The 19,231-nt window shown below is 44.2% G+C and overlaps 1 protein-coding gene across 1 annotated transcript in view; it reads right to left on the reverse strand.

Moving 5' to 3' along the window:
• The window catches only part of MXD4 (MAX dimerization protein 4), a 402,136-nt gene that overhangs the window by 131,387 nt on the left and 251,518 nt on the right, over positions 1-19,231 (reverse strand). The window contains exon 5 of the mRNA XM_044062896.1: positions 14,317-14,476. Within this exon, the coding sequence (XP_043918831.1) occupies positions 14,317-14,476 (160 nt within the window). The remainder of the gene's footprint in view (positions 1-14,316; positions 14,477-19,231) is intronic.

Consider the following 19,231-nt stretch of genomic DNA (forward strand, 5'->3'; position numbering starts at 1 on the left):
GAAACCTGGAGCCTTTGGAGCATCTGGGTTTGACCTGAGCAGCTCTGCTGGACACTGGAAAGGACCAATTCTTAGTAGGCCAGTGTCTACTGAACTGGGTGGCTGCACTTGCAAGAAATCTTTTACAGTTTGCATAGATTTTAGCTTGGTCTTCCATCTTTTTAAAACCTCTTCTGCCTTAATACCAAACAGACTGTCCTGCTGTAAAGCAGCATCCAACAATTTAGCTTTAACATGATCAGGCAGATTTTGCTTCTTGAGTCAAGCATGCCTTCTTATCATAGATCCAGTTATGGCGGCCCTGCAAGAGGCCTCCAAGGAATCAAAACCACATTGCAAAGTATGCTTTCCAACTTGTTCAGCTGAATGAAAAATCCTGTAACTATTTTCCACACAATCAGAAATCAACATCATTTTCTGCTTCAGTAAGCCCATGACATGCTGTTGATATTTAAGCATATGAAATTGGCAGTTTAAAGCCCTGATTGCCAGGGTTGCAGACATATAAACCTTCTTACCCCATCTATCCAGTGCCCTGGAGTCTCTATCTGAAGGGGTAGGATTTTTGGCTGTAGAAGCCTTAACACCCTTGGGACCCTGAGAAATAGTTTCAGGGTCAGCAGCAGGATTTTTGAAAAGAAATTTGTGGGAGTCACAAACCCTGTAATATCTGTCTGGCTTACTAGGAGCTGGAGACAGGGAATCAGGAGCCATGCTGGATTCTGAGAAAACATCATCAACAATGTCTAAAACAGGAGGTATAGCCAAAAACCTATGCTGAGGAAGAAGAAGAAAATCCCTAAGCCTCTTTTTGGATTCTGAAAAGTCCTGACTCTCCTAATAAGGTGGAATAGAAAATTCCTGATCAGAAGAGGAATCCGAAGAAATGGAAACCTGATCTGAAGATTCATAATCAGTGCCTTGCCTAGGCCTCTTAGCAGGGGGGGGGGTTGGGAACCCCTGATCAAGGTAATTAAATCCTCAGCCATTTTGATCATTTGTTTTTTGGCATAGGGGCCTGAGCACGTGGCTCATGCGTCGTTTTTTTTAGACATAGAAGTAGATTTTGGCCTTGTTTTTGATGATGGCATTGGTTTAATATACAAATGTAGAGGCCTGAAAACACCCTCAGAAGCCGGTGCCTGCACAGCGGCTCCAGACCCATCCAAGGGAGAGACATCCGCGGGTTCAATACTTGCAAAATCTTGTGGCATACCGGACTCCAAATGGGTCTCGGTACAGGTCTGCGACTCAAAATAGTGGGCATCAGGGGCTGCGAAAGCGCCTCACTGAGTACCAGCGAACCGGTGACTGGCTTAGGAGAAGCTTTGTCGTCGGTTTTGGACCTCGACGGTCTGTCTCTGTCTTTTTCCTTTCCTTTTTTGTGAATTCCGGTAGTTGGATTGCTAACAGATGACATTTCAGGATAGTTAAATCTTGAACCAAAGTATTTAGAAACAAAAGTATACCGACGTTTAATAGTGCATTGGTTAAATTTAGCACAAAACCGACAGCAAGGCACATTGTGGTCAGGCCTAGGCAAGGAATACAGTACAAATGAAAATCCGTATGAGGTATTTGCTTCCCACAAGTAATACAATTATTAACTTTTACTGACATCGGTAAGGAGCAAGAAAAAGTTTCCTCAATGGGGTACTTAGCTTTAGTTTGAAGACTTTGGTTCTGAAACTTGAAAACGAAAATTTCAGGAGTCGGCCGACCGGCACTTGTGAACTGCTTCTGCTTCGGGCACCGCGCAGCAAGAAAGACTGATTAAAATGGTGTCGGCTGCATGTTTTATACCTCGGACGACCTGACGTCATGGAAGAAGAGAAGCAACCGACGCAGGACCCAAGACTTTGTTATTCAGGCCTACTAAGGGCAACCTGCCAGCAGATTACCCAAATGTAAGGACTGCAACAGTGAAACACGAAGAACATCTACACAGTTTAAGGTAGCAAGCTGAGTGGTCACCTTGTCTGAAATCCCAGCAGCTGTAAAACCTTGGAGGGTATCAGCTAACTCCTTCAGGAGATCCCTCTGAAGTCTAGTGAAATGAGACAAACAGTTCAGTGACCTGAGTGTAAAGGCTGCTGATGAGAACATATGCTTTCCGTATCTGTCCATCGTGCGAGATTCTTTATTCGATGGATGGAAAGATGTGGAAGTCTCAAACAATTCCCTTTTGGTGGCTGCCGCCGCCACCATAGCATCTACTGGGACACCTTTGGACAAAAATTCCTTGTCAGAGGGAGCAGTAATGAACTTGTTCGGCCTCCTCAGAACAGGTTCCACAGACTCTGGAGAGCCCCACACCTTTCGAATAACTACGTTAAGGAGCTGGTCAAAAGGCGGGGTCACCCAAGAGGTGGGAGGGGCAAGACCTGAAAGCCTCCAGGTACACGGACTCATCCTCAGAAGGGTTGATGGATTTCCAGCTACCTCTCTGTTTAAGGATTTCTAGGATGTCTGCAAAAGAGACATCCTCAGAAGGTGACCATGGGGACCCTTCTGAATCATCTAGGTCTGTGTCTGACTTGACAGACTCCTCAGGGAAGTCTAGATGTTTCCTCTTACATGTCCTCTACCGGGGGACCTCTTCAGAGGGATACTCTGGAGAGGTTTTGGAAGAGATGGATACGCCCACTGGGGCTTCCTAGGACTTTGGGTCTCTATACCGGGGGGGGGGGGGTTGTAGAGAGGCAGACTCTGGCGCTTTTGGGGGAAGAGAACTTGGATCAGACAGTGGAGCTGACTGGGGTGGCAGCACACTCTTCATGACCTCGAAGGCACCACGATGCTGTTCCGAGGGAGCCCCCAGCTCCGAAAAACCAGGAAACTGCCCCTGAATCAAAGCCGTAGGCTCCGAAGCCGATGTAGGCACCGAGCTGACCTGCGCAGAGACCCTGAGAGGTAGATTCGGATCAGACAGCTGTCCAACCCAACCCTCCTCCCTGGACCCGATGGGGGAGCATCGGCCCCTTGACTCCTCACCAGAGGATGGCACAGAGGAAGTCGGACAGGAAATCGGGACCAAAGATCCTGGATCATGTCTCTGTCCCGAGGCAAAAAGACCCATTTGCGTGTCAACATGTTGAAAATCCATGGTTCCAGTTTCCATTCGTGTGGGTCCATGATATTTATGCTTAGTTCATCTGCCAGAACATTCAGCTTTCCTGGCAGGAATTGAGCTTGTAGTTGTACTTGGTAGCTCAAGGCTGTGTTCCACAATGCCATGGCTAGTCTGCAGAGGGGGTAGGAATGTGTACCCCCTGCTTGTTTATGTACCACATAACCGTGGTGTTGTCCGTCTTTATCAGTAATTGTCCTGGATGAAGGTAGTCCTTGAAGGCTGTCAGTGCATTCTGTACAGCTAGCATTTCTTTTTGATTGATATGAAGGTGCATTTGATTTGGGTTCCATTTGCCCTGAATGCACTTCCCTGCCAGATGAGCCCCCCATGCATAGTCTCATGCGTCTGCAGTTAGGGTTTGGGCGGCAGGGGGTGTTGTGAATGGCACAGGCAAGGTATGATAGGAATTATTATTTTCAGGCTGTGACAATGTTGACTCCATAAACTTTTTAAGTGCCACTGAAGTTTCCTCATGTGCAGTCTTGCATATGGAATTAGAAGAATGGAGGAGGCCATGAACCGCAATGCTTGCAGTATTTGCCTTGCAGATAGCAGGGTTTTTGTCGCCACCTGTTTGAAGCAAGTCACCAAATGAATGTGCTTTTCTGATGCAAGGAAAGCCATCTGGGCAGTTGTATTCAAGCTTACACCCAGGAATGTAATTTTTTGAGAGAGTACCAGTTGAGATTTCTTTTCATTTATGGTGTACTCTAGACAGGTTAGAACTCTTTTTACAAATGCCAGATATTTTAGAAGAATGGCCTGGTTTTCTGTCTGAATTAGACAATCGTCCAGGTATGGATATATTTGAATATTCATTTGCCTGCAAAAGGCAATTACTGGAGCCAGGCACTTTCTGAATACCCTGGGCGCAGTAGACAAGCCAAAGGGCAGTGCAGAGAACTGATAATACATGCAGCCTGCTTTGAAGCGTAGGTATCTTCTGCAAGGTCCCCTGATTGGGATATGCAGGTAAGCCTCTTAAATCTAGAATTGCCAACCAGGCATCCTTGCCTAGCATAGGAAGTAACTGGTGAAGAGTCAGCATCTTGAATTTTGGAATGTCCGGAAAGGTGTTTAGAGTAGACAGGTCCAGAATTGGACGCCATGATTTGTCTTTTCTGGGTACCAGGAAAAGTCTGGAATAGAAACCTTGCCTCTTTTCCTCTTCTGGTACTAGCTGAATAGCCCCCATGTTTAGGAGGGAAACTACTTGTTTCTGAGCCTCAGCCCACCGATTTGGGGGCAGATCTGGCAACCCATTTGGAGTTGGCAGCGTGTGGAAATAAAATCTGTATTCCTAGGACTCTATATTTAAAACCCATTTTTCCTGGGCTATAAGTTGCCAATTTCTTGAATGAAGAGCCAGTTTTCCCCCCAAAGGGGCGGCTAAGAGATAAGTGCTTGGTAATTTTAAAGGGAAGTCATTGAGACTGTTTACCATAGGGTGGTGCCTTGTTGTTTCCAGATTTGGAAGTGGAAGCACCCCATTGCTTAGTTCTTGAAGTCCCTTGGGACTGAAACCTGGTGCTTTTGGAATGTCTGGGCTTGGCTGGAGTGGCTCTGGAAGGAGCTGGAAAGGACCAGTTCTTAGTAGGCTAGTGCCTACTAAATCTAGGAGGTTGTACTTGTAAGAAATCTTTCACAGTTTGCATAGATTTAGCTTTATCTCCCTTCTTTTTTAGAACTTCTTCAACCTTATTGCCAAACAGGCGGTCCTGCTATAAAGGAGCATCCAAAAATTTTGCTTTAACATGGTCAGGTAGAGACTGCTCCTTAAGCCAAGCATGCCTTCTAAGCACAGACCCAGTACCAGCAGACTTGCAAGAGGCCTGTAGAGAATCAAAACCACATTGCAAAGTATGTCTGCCAACTTGTTCAGCTGAATGCAATAAATCCTGTAAATCTTTATTCTCCACATAGTCAGAAATCAACATAATTTTCTGTTTAAGCAGTCCCATGATATTATGTTGATATTTTATCATATGGAATTGACAGATTAAAGCCCTGACTGCTAAGGTTGCAGAAGTATAAATCTTTTTACCCCAACTATCGAGCACCCTGGAGTCTCTTCATCAGAAAAGGTAGGATTTTTAGCAGTAGAAGCCTTAATGCCCTTGGGGCCCTGAGAAATTGTTTCAGGGTCTGCAACAGGATTTTTGAAAAGGAATTTGTGGGAATCAGGAACCCTGTAGTAACTGTCTGGTTTGCTAAGGGCTGGAGGCAAGGAATCAGGGGCCATACTGAATTCCGAAAACACATCATCAACAATGCCTAGTACAGGAGGTATAGCCAAAGGCCTATGCAAAGGAAGAAGGAAATCCCCAAGCCTCTTTTTGGATTCAGAGAAATCCTGACTTTCCCAGTGGAAATGCTCCCTTAAGGTATGTAAAGTTTCCCCAAAAGAGAAATACTCAGGAGGAGAAGCAGAGGGAATGGAATATTCTGCATCAGAGTCCTCATAAGTAGGTATGGACAAATCCAGATCATTAGAAGAGTCAAAAGAAACAGAGCCCTGTTCAGAAGATTCATAGTCAAGTTAAATCCTAGGCCTCTTGGGGGGGGGGGGGGGGGGGTTAACTACTCCTGATTAAAGTAATTAAATCTTCAGCCATTTTGATCATTTGTGTTTTAGGCACAGGGGCCTGAACATGTGGCCTGGGCATCGGTTTTTTAGACATAGATCGAGGTTTAGGCCTTAGTACTGAAGTTGGAGTCAGTTTAGTATGCAAGTCTGTAGGCCTGAATACACCCTCAGAAGCCTGTGCCTGCTCAGTGGCTCTGGACCCATCCAAGGTAGAGACATCCGCTGGTTCCATATGTGAAGCATCTTGCGGCATACCGGACTCTGAATGGGTCTCAGTAGAGGCCTGCGAATCAGAAGCAGTGGGTATCAGAGGCTGCAAAAGCACCTCACCAAGTACCGGCGAACTGGTGACTGGCTTAGGAGAAGCGTTGTCGGCAGTTTTGGACCTCAACGGCCTGACTGTCTTTTTCTTTGCGTTTTTTTCGGTATTCCGGTAGTCGGATGGCTAACCAATGTCATTTCTGTATAATTAAACCGAGAACCGAAATATTTAGAAGCAAAAATGTACCGACGACGGATAGTGCGCTGATTAAATAAAGCACAAAACCGACAGCAAGGTTTTGTCGTGGTCAGGGCCTAAGCAAGGAATACAGTACAAATGAAAATCCTTATGAGGCATTTGCTTCCCACAAGTAATACAATTATTAACTTTTACTGACATTGGTAAGGAGCAAGAAAAAGTTTCCCCAATGAGTTACTTAGCTTTTAGTTTAAGACTTCGGTTCTGAAACTCGAAAACGAAAATTTCAGGAGTCGGCCGACCAGCACTTGCGAACTGCTTCTGCTTCGAGCACCGCGCGGCAAGAAAGACTGATGTAATGGCGTCGGCTGCATGTTTTATACCCCTGACAAACTGACGTCATGGAAGAAGGGACAGCAACTGACGCAGGACCCAAGACTTTATTAATCAGGCCGACTGAGGGCAACCTGCCAGCAGATTACCCAAATGTAATGACTGCAACAGTGAAACACAATGAACATCTTCATTTTACTGTTTTTTATTTGACTGCTACACTGTCTTTACTCTGGTCATGTTTTACGGTCACAAATGTGGTGCTCGGTCTTACTGCAATATCAGCACCAAAGAAATGATGATCATTCTGCAGCTGTTAATTTCCTGCACTCAATACAAAGTTAGAATCTGATGTACCTTTCATTTATTTTCATCAATATCCTGAAGTCTTATGTCAAGTACTTTACTGCATACTTTTGGAGTGTCATTAGCCTATTCCTACTTAAAAGTTTACAGCACTCATATGCTCTTAAATGTTTATGTCTGTACTGCTAATTTTCTGAATGAATGGGGCAATGGTTACAGTACATTGCAGCACCAGTTCTCTGTTCCATTAATGTGCTTACACTACATTTACTTGACTTGGTTTGCATGGATCAGAAAGTGTCTGGAATGGTCCTTCATGGACCAGTTTATTATTCAGTTTAAAAATACTTTTATATCCTACTTTGCAGTCCTGCTACATGCTGTGCTTCAAAGGTCATCATAGTAATTAGTTTTCATCAAAAACATAATTTTTGAGATGTACGTGAAACAGCACAGCAGGTTTACAAAGCAACTTTTTCAGCTGCAAAACAAGCTCTAGATTAGCTGCAATTAAGATCACATGACTCAAAACTTTACAGGTGATAAATATTCTGAAAGACTTAAAAAAAATTTCTCTTAAATACTCCATGGTAAAACAATACACCTCATCAGTATAAATTAATGTCACATCACAAAATACGTTTAAACACACATCCAATCAATGGAAACTATAATGTATGTCACTAACAATCACATAATAAAATACTGAGCATGCACCATTCTTCACAAAATGGAAATTACTAAATTAACTGCTTTGGTTATCTGGTTTACACAGTAGAGGACGCAGTGTCATCTAATGGCCACATCTTGTATATCAGGCAAATTGTTCATACACTGCAATGAAAAATTTACTGTTGGGGTATCATGGCTGTGGCCTCACATAACTCATGGTGTTACAGTTAAAAGAAAAGGAACTTGTTTATTTTTTCTTCCATTCTTATTTCGTGATCCAGCTTATAAGCAAGGAGATCTTGCTCAGGCTGAATTATACTCTCAGAAAAAAAATACTACAAAGGTCACAGCTATCTCGAAGACTGAGCACTAAGACTGGAATGGATATCTTAGCCAAGTTCTCTCAAAAAGTGGATGACTGCGTAAGGTACACTAGTTTAAGAAACACTCAAGATAAAGGAAAAATAAATTCACTTTGTTAACTACATGAAAAACTCCATAATGCCACAAACACAGTATGCAGAAGCAAAGTCCATTTCCTGCTGAGAGTTCAGGACCTTAGCAGGCTGATGTTTAGACCAAACTGTTGAGTATTATCACCAAAAAAATCCCGGGCAGGACTCTATCCTTGTCTAAAAGAGCTTCTGAATATCACTACCCCAGTTACTGCAATTTCATTAGTTTATGCCTCAGTACAATACGCTACTGGGATGCAAGTCAGAAAAGCACAGTCACTACTGCATCTGTAAAAGTACTGTGTATACACATCTGGAAATGAATAGGATTAACTGGACCGCAGAGTAACCAGAATCTTTACCTGAACCAAAAATTAGGAAACTATTTTATCTGACACAAAAATCAGGAAACTATGCAGATAAGGCTGCCACAACTAGCCTTCATTTGACATCACATTCTATGCTTTAGTGATGTCTACACAGTAAAAATTTACTTGGTAAAGAAACTTAAAATACAAGCCAAAATTATGCTTCTACCAAAGAAGCAAATCTTCCAGGGGAACCAGAAATCATCCCTAAAAAAGTACAGTTTTGCACCTACCATAAATGTAGATGTTCGAGTGCTAATACAGCTGCAGTCATAACAGATGGGTTATTCTGCCGTCAGGCGGGTCCTCGGTCGGCCGAATTCCAAAGTATAGGTCCGGCGTCGGTTGTAGTCGCTTCTTCCCTGACGTCAGTGCGGCAGGGGTATAAAAGAACCAGCCGACGCCATTTTCTTCAGTTTTTCTTGCCCCAGATGTCAGGTGCCCCCAGAAGGAAGGCAAAACATAAATTTATGTAATAATGCAATGCAATATAATCAAAAACAGTAGTTGCAAGCAAATACACCATAAAAGAATACCCCAATCAGGTTGTATGAGGAGGTGTTAGCCATTAGGCCTGTCCCAAGAGAGGAAGGAGGGAAACCTGGACTGCAGCCGTATTAGCACTCGAACATCTACATTTATGGTAGGTACAAAACTGTACTATGTTCATCGTGCATACAGCTGCAGTCATAACAGATGGGTAGAATCCAAAAGCTAAAAAAGGGGTGGTAGGCACTAAGTGGAACTAGGAGGAGCAAGGATGCCCTGCAAGACTGCAGTGGCAAAGCCCGCTCTAGATTTGGAGTATAATGGTAGGTGATAGAGTGGCTGCTTCCAAAATATCCTTGGTAGGAACCCCCCTGAGGAAAGCTGCAGAGGTAGCTGTGGCCCTTGTGGAGTGAGATCTGATGCTTGTAGGTACAGTTTTACCATGAAAAGAATAACAAAAGCGTATGCAGTGGGCTATCAATTTTGAGATAGTCTGTTTGGAAATAGCCTTCCCTTGAGCACCTGTAGCACAGGACACAAAGAGTTGCTCTGATTTTCTGAATGGCTTTGTTCTGTCCAAATAATAATGAAGTTGTCTGTGAATGTCCAAGGAATGTAGTAGTCTCTCCCCTTTGTTTTGTGGATTAGGGTAAAAGGTAGGTAAGTGGATAACCTGATTCAAGGCTACCCTGGATACTACCTTTGGCATAAAGGAAGGGTTGGTTCGTAAGGAAACTCTGTCCTGATGGAAAATTATGAAAGGCTGCACAGCCATGAGGGCTTGTAGTTCCGAAACCCTGCGTGCTGAGGTGATAGCCAGAAGGAAGTTTGTTTTCCATGACAAATACTGCAGTTCTGTTGAAGCAGCTGGCTCAAATGGAGGCAGGGTCAGTTTTTCTAGAATGAAAATGAGGTCCCAAGCAGGTACTGGTTGCTTCCTTGGGGGTGTTATATTCTTAGCCCCTCTAAGGAACTGTCTTAAGAGAGGGTGAGAGAATAAAGGAGGATCAGTGTTGTACTGAGCAGAAATGGCTGAGGCATGGATTTTGATGGAGGAGAATGAAAGTCCACTGCTTAGCATCTCAGCTAGGTACTGTAATATTTGAGGTAAATTCAGTATTCCAGGATTCTGACCCTTTTTCTGATTCCAGGCACAAAACCGTTTCCATTTTGCGGAGTAGGCTTTTCTAGTAGAAGGCCTTCTGGCCTCCAAAATGACATCCTGCACCTCCTTGGAGAGTAGGGTCTGTTGTGAATTTAAGGAATCCTCCATGCGGCTAGATTGAGTGTTTTCAGCCGACTGTGAAGAGTTTTGAAGTTGTGCTGGGTCAACAGAAGAGGCATTAGAGGCAGGATCCATGGTGGGAATCGTCAGGCTCCTCAGGAGTGGGTACCAGTGTTGTCTTGGCCAGTCTGGAGCAATGAGAATCATCTTTGGTCTGTCTGCTCTGGCTTTTAATAGAACTTTGGGCAGCAGAGGAAGAGGTGGAAAGGCATAAACTGTCATTGTTGTCCAACTGAAAGAGAGTGCGTCCACTTTTCAGGCCTGTGGATGATAGGTCCTTGAGCAGAATTTTGTCAATTGGTAATTTCTGTGGGTAGCAAAGAGATCTATGTCTGGCCTTCCCCATGCCTGAATTATCTTTGTAAAAACTTGAGGATGCAACTTCCATTCGTGTGGATCTGTCATATTTCTGCTTAGGTTGTCTGCCAGCGTGTTTTCCTTGTCTGGCAGGAATTGTGCTTGAAGTTGGATTTGTAATTCCAGAGCCATGTTCCAAAGAGACATGGCTAGCCTGCACAGGGGATATGAATGGGTTCCTCCCTGTCTGTTTATGTACCCCATCACTGTGGTGTTGTCTGTCCTTATCAATAGCTGGCCTGGATGCAGTAGGTCTTTGAAAGCCATAATAGCATTTTTTACTGCTAGCATTTCCTTTTGCTTGATGTGTAGGTGCTTTTCTTTTTGGGACCATTTGCCCTGAATGCACTGATCTGTCATGTGCTCCCCCCAGGCGTAGTCCGAGGCGTCTGTTGTGATGATCTGATTTGCTTGAGGCAAGCAGAATGGGAGACCTATGTTTCTTTGGCATGCTTGAACCCACCACAGAAATTCCTTTTGGAGGCATGGAATCAGTAGTATATTTGTTTCCAAACTGTGGCTGTGTTGAGACCATAAGTTTTTTTAGGTACCATTGAAGTTTCCTCATATGCAGCTTTGCACATGGGATTAGCAGGATGAAAGATGCCATGAATCCCAGAGCCTGCAGGATTTTCCTTGCAGTCAGCCTGGTGAAGGATGCCAGTTTCCTGAAGTATTGAGTTAGTTGCCCTTATTTCTCTGGCGTGAGGTAGGCCATCTGGGTGTTTGTATTCAAGCTGGCACCCAGGCACCCAGGAAAATTATTGTTTGAGAGGGTATTAATCTTGATTTATTTTTGTTGACTGTGTATCCCAGAGAGTTCAACAACTTTATTACAAATGCCAGGTGTTTCAGAAGTATGTGTTTGCTGTCCGCTTGGATCAGGCAGTTGTCCAAATATGGGTATATTTGTATCCCTTGAAGTCTGCAGAAGGCAATTACTGATGCCAGGCATTTCGTGAACACTCTGGGCGCAGTAGATAAGCCAAAGGGCAATGCAGAGAATTGATAATGGGTTGAACCTGCAAGAAATCTGAGGTATCTTCTGCAATCTTGTCTGATAGGGACATGCAGGTATGCCTCCTTGAGGTCCAATGTTACCAGCCAAGACTCCTTGCCCAGCATGGGAAGAAGCTGCTGTAATGTGAGCATCTTGAATTTTGGTACGAGTAAATATGTGTTTAGGATGGATAGGTCCAAAACAGGTCTCCAATATTTGTCCTTCCTTGGTACCAGGAATAGTCTGGAATAAAAACCTTGACCCTATTCTTGTGCAGGTACCTCTTGAATAGCTTTCATGTCCATGAGAGCTGAAATTTGTTTTTGTGCCTCTGCCCTTTGATTTTGTGGCAGGTTTGGCATGCCTCTCATTTTTGGAAGGGTGTGAAAGTGGAATCTGTAGCCTCTGTCTATAATGTCCAGGATCCATTTGTCTTTTGTGACAATATGCCAATTTTTCGAAAATAATGCCAGTTTTCCGCCTAAAGGTGCTGCCATTAGAGCTTTGCTTGGCATGCAAAGGGGAAAGTCATTGGTTCTGCTTTCTGAATGGCTGTGATCTATCCTCTCCACTTCTTGGTGTAGGTGCTTGCCATTGTCTGCCTCTAAATGATCCTTGAGATTGCCCTCTACCCCTCGGGCGCCTGTATCTACCTCTTTGAAGTCTGTCCGTGGCTGGAAAGGACCACTTTTTTGAAGACCAATTTCTACTGAAATGTGGAGGTTGTACCTGTAGGAAATATTTCACTGTTTGCATTGATTTTGCCTTTTCCTCCATTTTCTTTAATACCTCCTCAGCTTTAACACCAAACAATACATCTTTTTGAAGAGGTGCATCTAGTAATTTAGCTTTGACATGATCTGGTAAGGTTTGCTCTTTGAGCCAAGCATGTCTACGTATGATTGATCCTGTAACAGCAGCTCTACAGGAGTTCTCTAAAGCATCAAAACCACATTGTAAGGTGTGTTTACCCACTTGTTCTGCACTATGCAACAAATCCTGCAACTCCTTCAAGTCTGGTTGTTCAGGTTGTGACATTTTGCTTTTCAACTGAGATAACAAAAACTGTTGATACTTTAACATATGGAACTGACAGTTTAATGCCCTCATGGTTAAAGTGGCCGAGGTGTATACCTTTTTCCCCCACCTTTCTAAAGCTCTGGAATCTCTCTCCGAAGGTAATGGATTTTTGGCAGTGGAGGCCTTAATTCCCTTGGGACCCTGTGAAATAGTTTCTGGGTCAGCCGCATGGCTTTTGTATAGGAATTGGTGTGAATCAGGAACCCGGTAATACCGGTCAGACTTGACTGGAGCTGGAGGTAAAGAATCTGGGTTAAGGCTGGCCTCTGAATACACATCATCTAGTATGTCTAAGACAGGAGGGATAGCCAGAGGCCTGTGCTGAGGGAGCAAGAGGAAATCTCTGAGCCTTTTCTTGGAGTCTGAGTAATCTTGGCCTTCCCAGTGGAAGTGTTCCCTCAAGGTATGCAAGGTTTCCCCAAAAGAATAGTCCTCAGGGGGGGAGACAGAGGGAATGGACTCCTCTGCATCAGAATCTTCAAAAGGGGAGTATGAATGTTCCTGGTTTTCAGAATGTTCTGAAGTAATGGAGGCCTGGTCCGAGGAAGGGTATTCTTCCTCCACTCTGGGCCTTTTGTCCGGGGGGGGGGGGGGGGGGTTTGAGAACCCCTGATAAGAGTAATCAAATCCTCAGCCATTTTGAGCATCTGCTTTTTAGGAACGGGGCCTTGAGAGGGGCCCTGTGGAGCTTGTCTTTTAGTATGCATGGCTGCTTTAGATTTAGTGAAAGCCTTAATGGAAAAAAAAGAAGAAGGCCTGAAGACACCTTGAGAGGTGGCAGGCCTGTCTAAACTCTGAGTTTCCCTGCCAAGAGTGGCGTCAGTATCTGTAATCGGGGTGTGGGCCGAGGAGCCTGCGACCTCAGGCACAGAAGACACTGCTAAGGAAGTGTCATAGGTAGTCAGGGGCTGCGTAGGCGCCTCGCTGAGAACCGGAGCACCTGTAGTCAGCTTTAGCGTGGTGTCGGTAGAAGTCGCGGACCTCGTACGTCGGTCCTTATCTTTGCGTCTTTTACTCAAAACTGGAGTCGGAGTATCCGACGACATAATGTAGTTAAACTTTTTGCCAAAATAGTGTTGGGCGAACTCCGCCCGAAGCTTAACAGTGCGTTTGTTGAATCTAGCACAAAAACGACAGGCCGAGACTTCGTGGTCTGGGCCTAAGCAAGGAATGCAGAAGGAATGGAAATCCTTATGCAGTATTTGCTTCCCACATGAAATGCAATTATTAACTTTGTCTGACATCGGTCTGAGGCAAGAAAAGTTTCCCTAACGGGGTACTTAGCTTTCAAGAAGACTTCGGTTGAAAAATATTCGTAATCTCAGGAGCTGGCCGACTGGCACTTGCGAACTGCTTCTGCTTCGGGCACCGCGCGGCAAGAAAGACTGGAGAAAATGGCGTCGGCTGGTTCTTTTATACCCCTGCCGCACTGACGTCAGGGAAGAAGCGACGACAACCAACGCCGGACCTAGACTTTGGAATTCGGCCGACCGAGGACCCGCCTGACGGCAGGATAACCCATCTATTATGACTGCAGCTGTATGCACGATGAACATCTGGCATTTGCATGTAGTAGAGTTCACCAGGTTTGGCTTAAGGACGCTGTACCACTCTCCTTCAAGCATTCAAAGCCAAACACTTCACACCTGACAGTAACACCCCCCCCAGTCAAAATTTCTCAGGTACACAGATTCTGTGTTCAGATTCAAATAAATGACAATTGTTAATTTATAGCAGTTTGCAGTCAAAAAGCTGTAAGTAAATGCTGATATCCATATGATAACTCTGTACCTTGTTCAGAGTCTGTTGAGATAGTTGATCCCATACTGTCTGTTCGAAGACGTTCCATTCCTTGCACCGAAAGTTGTTCCAATCTGCGTTTAAGGTACCTGTGTTCCCGTTGTAGCTGTTCTTTTACATTCAAAGCCCTTTTGTCCTGCTCTTCTAATTTCTGAAGAATACAAAAAAATCCAAATACTTAGCCAAGTCTGAAAACATTACTAGTTCTGTTAACTGTGAAGTCCAGACTGAGAGCATGTTTTGCAAAACAAATTTAACACATGTTGCAGTTAAACACAATGTCATGAAAAGTCCCTCAACTTAAATACCCTAACAGATAAACAATAAATCCAAACATAAAACTGCTGCTGAACAGGCATATTTGTCTTGTAAACTTTGATAGATTACAAAAAGAATAAAATGATGTTCTATAAGGTCTTAACCCAGTAGGTCTGTCAATGGATCCTAATTTTAAAGGCAAACATTCTGCTTCCATTCAGGGGAAAACAACAAAAACTATACCAAACTGGAAAAATGCCTAACGGATGAAGCATATAATGGCTTGAAAAGATTCGGCAGCTGAATGCACAACAAAGAAACATTCATGACTAAACTGCCTTGCAAAAAATCAAAGTGACGGTAACTGCTCATCTTCTATGAGCCAAAATTGTGAATTCAGTTCTAGAAGATACCTAATAAAGCGAAAACACACTTTTTACTACAACATATTTCTCATGATAATATGCCTACTATAACTGCGCTGAAAGTGAAGAGGAGCTTCTTTTTATAACAAAATAGTGTACATGTACTTATTTTTATTTACTGGCATTTAGTATGGATATCTTCAAAATCATCAACATAACAGAAGTTTCTAAGGCTGTGACATAAATTAGACGTTTCCATCACAAAATATTTACAATCTTTATGTAATCTGATAAAAACAAATGTACTTATTTTGAAGAACAGCTTACGCCTTGATTTAACAATTCTTCAAAATGAGGGTATTCATTGGAATACTTTTCTTAGCTCAGAGTTTCTGCTCTTCTTCACTACTGCTTTCTGTAATGGCTATGAAGAACTTATCTGAAAGGAAGCCACCTGCAAGACATAGACATATGGCTACCTACAAAAAACTCTTACATTAGTGTACAAACATAGAAAAAACAAAACAAAAAGATGTAAAGTAATAATCAAGACTTTAGAAATAAAAACTCTAGATCTGCATCCATCCATCCAGAAAATAGTTGTGGACACTTATCATAAATGTAGATGTTCAAGTGTATACACTGTTGCAGTCATCACACTTGGGTTATCTGCCTGCAGGTAGCCCTCAGTCGGCCTGAATACCAGAGTCTTAGGATTTCTGCGTCGGATGCTGTCGCCTCTTCCATGACATCAGGTCGTCAGGTGTATAAAACATGCAGCCGATGCCATTACATCAGTTTTTCTTGCCCCAGATGTCAAGAGCCCCCACAATAGGAAGCTATTACATGATTTGGAACACCTCCAGTAAAAAGTAAATAACCCTGCCACAAAAGATGGCCAGAGAAAGCCAGGAGGCTGGTGGGAGGGGAAACCAGGACTGCAACAGTGAATACACTAACATCTACATTTACGGTAAGTGTACACAACTGTACTATGTTCTTCATGTTTCACTGTTGCAGTCATCACACTTGGGTTGATTCCCAAAGCTGAGAAAGGGTGGAGATAGTCAAGAAGTGTTATGGCTGGCTAGCAGGCCTTGTAAGACTGCTGTAGCAAATCCAGCTCTGGATTTAGAAAAAAATAGGTAAGTGGTAATGCTTGGCGAAGGTGTGTACAGAACTCCAGGTTGCAGTTTCTAGGATGTCCCTGGTAGGGACTCCCCTGAGAAATGCTGTAGAGGTTGAAGTAGCTCTAGTGAAATGAGTTCTGATCCTCAGAGGGGTAGGTTTTCCATGGTGCTTGTAGCAGAAATGGATGCAGTGTGCTATCCATTTGGAAATGGTTTGCTTCGAAATGGCCTTGCCCTCTACCCCTGTAGCAAAGCTGACTAGCAGCTGGTCAGATTTTCTGAAAGGCTTAGTCCTGTCAAGGTAGAACCTGAGCTGTCTGTGCACGTCCAAGGAGTGCAGGATCCCTTCCCCTTTATTCTGAGGATTAGGGAAAAAGGTTGGCAAATGGATGGATTGGTTTAAAGCCACACTACCTTGGGCATAAATGAAGGGTTAGTCCTGAGGGAAACCCTGTCAGCATGGAAAATAATGAAGGGCTCCACTGCCATTAGTGCCTGTAGCTCAGACACTCTTCTTGCTGAAGTAATAGCTAGAAGTAAGGCTGTTTTCCAAGAGAGGAATTTTAACTCTGCTGAAGCAGCAGGTTCAAAAGGGGGAAGTGTGAGCTTCTTCAGTACAAAGTTAAGGTCCCAGGCCGGGGTGGGAGCTCTCCTAGGGGGCCTTAAATTGTTAGCTCCTCTCAGGAACTGTTTGATGAGAGGGTGAGAAAAGGGAGGTGGCTCAGTATTTTAATGAGCTGAGATGGCAGAGGCATGAATCTTAATGGATGAGAAGGATAGGCCTCTGTGAAGCAGCTCTGCTAGGTAATCAAGGATTTGGGGTAAGGTGGGCACAGCTGTGTTCTTTCCTTGAGATTGACTCCAAGAACAATATCTTTTCCACTTTTCAGCACAGGATTTCCTAGTACTAGGCCTTCTGGTCTCAAGGATGACATCCAGCACCTGTTTGCTGAGGGATGCTGGTGGTGTACTCACGGGATAAGCCAGACTGCCAGGTTTAGGGTTTGCAGCTGTGGATGCAAAATCTGTCCCAACTGCTGAGACAGCAGGGAAGGTGTCTGATGTAGGTGCCAGTGTGACACTGCTGTCAGACTGCGTAGGAGTGGGTACCAGTGCTGGTGTGGCCAGTGTGGTGCAATAAGGATTGCCCTTGGCCTGTCTTGTTTGATCTTGAGTAGTACTTTTGAGAGGAGGGGCAGAGGAGGAAAGGCATAAATTGAGAGGTTTTCCCATGTAAAGGATAGGGCGTCCACCTTCCAGGCTCTGCTGTGAGGGTTCCTGGTGCAAAATTTACTCAATTGGTAGTTTTGGGGGGAGGCAAAAGGGTCCACCTCCGGTGTTCCCCACCTCTGGGTTAGAAGTTTGAATGAGTTAGGTTCCAGTTTCCACTTGTGAGTGTCCAGTAGATTTCTGCTTAAGTCGTCTGCCAGTGAATTTTGCTTGCCTGGCAGGAATTGAACTTGTATGTGCACTTGGTTGCTCAAGGCTGTGTTCCACAGAGCCATGGCTAACCTGCAGAGTGGATAAGAATGAGCTCCGCCCTGCTTGTTTATGTACCACATAACTGTGGTGCTGTCTGTCTTTACCAGGAGATCCTGGAAGGATAAGGTATTTGAAGGCTGTCACCATTCTGTACAGCTAGCATCTCTTTTTGATTGATATGCAGGGGAATTTGTTCTGGGCTCCAACTGCCTTAAATGCATTTGCCTGCAATGTGAGCCGCTCATGCATAATCTGATGCGTCTGTTGTCAGGGTTTGGGCGGCAAGGGGTTGAGTGAAAGGAAGTCCCTTGTTGTGGTTGCATGCTTCTGCCCACCAAAGGAACTCTGCCCTTAGACAAGGTATGATAGGAATCACCGTTTCCAGGTCCTGAGAATGTTGACACCAGAGACTTTTTAAGTACCACTGAAGTTTCCTCACATGCAGTCTTGCATATGGAATTAACTGAATGCATGAGGCCATGAACTGTAGGGCTTGCAGTATTTTCCTTGCAGACAGCTGGGTTTTGGTGGCCATTAGTTTGAAAGTTTGTCAAATGGACCTGCGTTTCTGGAGTGAGGAATGCCATCGGGGAAGTTGTGTTCAAGCTTGCTCCCAGGAATACAATTTGTTGGCTGGGCACCAGTTGTGATTTCTTTTCGTTGAAGGTGTATCCCAGTGAAGTTAGAAGTCTTTTTACAAATGTCAGGTGCTGAAGTAGCAATTCCTGTGTCTGCCTGAATCAGGCAATCGTCCAAGTATGGGTACATTTAAATATTTCTCTGCCTGCAATATGCAATGGCTGTCGTGGTCAGGGCCTAGGCAAGGAATACAGTATGAATGGAAATCTTTATGAGGTATTTGCTTTCCACAAGTAATGCAATTATTAACTTTTACTGACATCGGTAAGGAGCAAGAAAAAGTTTCCCCAATGCGGTACTTAGCTTTAGTTGAAGACTTCGGTTCTGAAACTCGAAAACAAAAAATTTCTGGAGTCGGCCGACCGGCACTTGCGAACTGCTTCTGCTTCGGGCACTGCATGGCAAGAAAGACTGATGTAATGGCGTCGGTTGCATGTTTTATACCTCTGACGACTGGATGTCATGGAAGAAGGGACAGCAACCGACGCAGGACCCTGGACTTTGTTAATCAGGCCGACTGAGGGCTACTGCAAGCAGATAACCCAAATGTAATGATTGCAACAGTGAAACACGAAGAACATCTGATAGTGCATAGAGCCTGCCCTGAAACATAGATATTTCCTGCAAGACTCCCTTATGGGGATGTGCAAATAAGCTTCTTTTAAGTCTAGGGTAACTAACCAGGCATCCTTGGCTAGCATAGGAAGAAGCTGTTGCAGTGTAAGCATTTTGAATTTTGGGACCACCAGAAAGGTGTTGAGAATTGATAGATCCAGGATGGGGCACCAAGAGCTCTCTTTTCTGGGCACCAGGAGCAGTCTGGAATAGAAACCGTGCCCCCTTTGTTCTACTGGAACAGGTTGAATAGCCCTGATATGGAGAAGGGAAAGTACTTGCTTTTGAGCCTCTGCCCACTGGTTTGGAGGAAGGTCTGATAACCCGCCTGGGGTTGACACTGAATGGAAGTAGAATCTGTATCCCTGGGATACAATATTTAGAACCCATTGGTCCTGAGTAATGGACATCCAGTTT

This window comes from Protopterus annectens, chromosome 2.part1 (genome assembly GCF_019279795.1).
Source record: "Protopterus annectens isolate FY-2018-M chromosome 2.part1, PAN1.0, whole genome shotgun sequence".
Taxonomy (NCBI): domain Eukaryota; kingdom Metazoa; phylum Chordata; order Ceratodontiformes; family Protopteridae; genus Protopterus; species Protopterus annectens.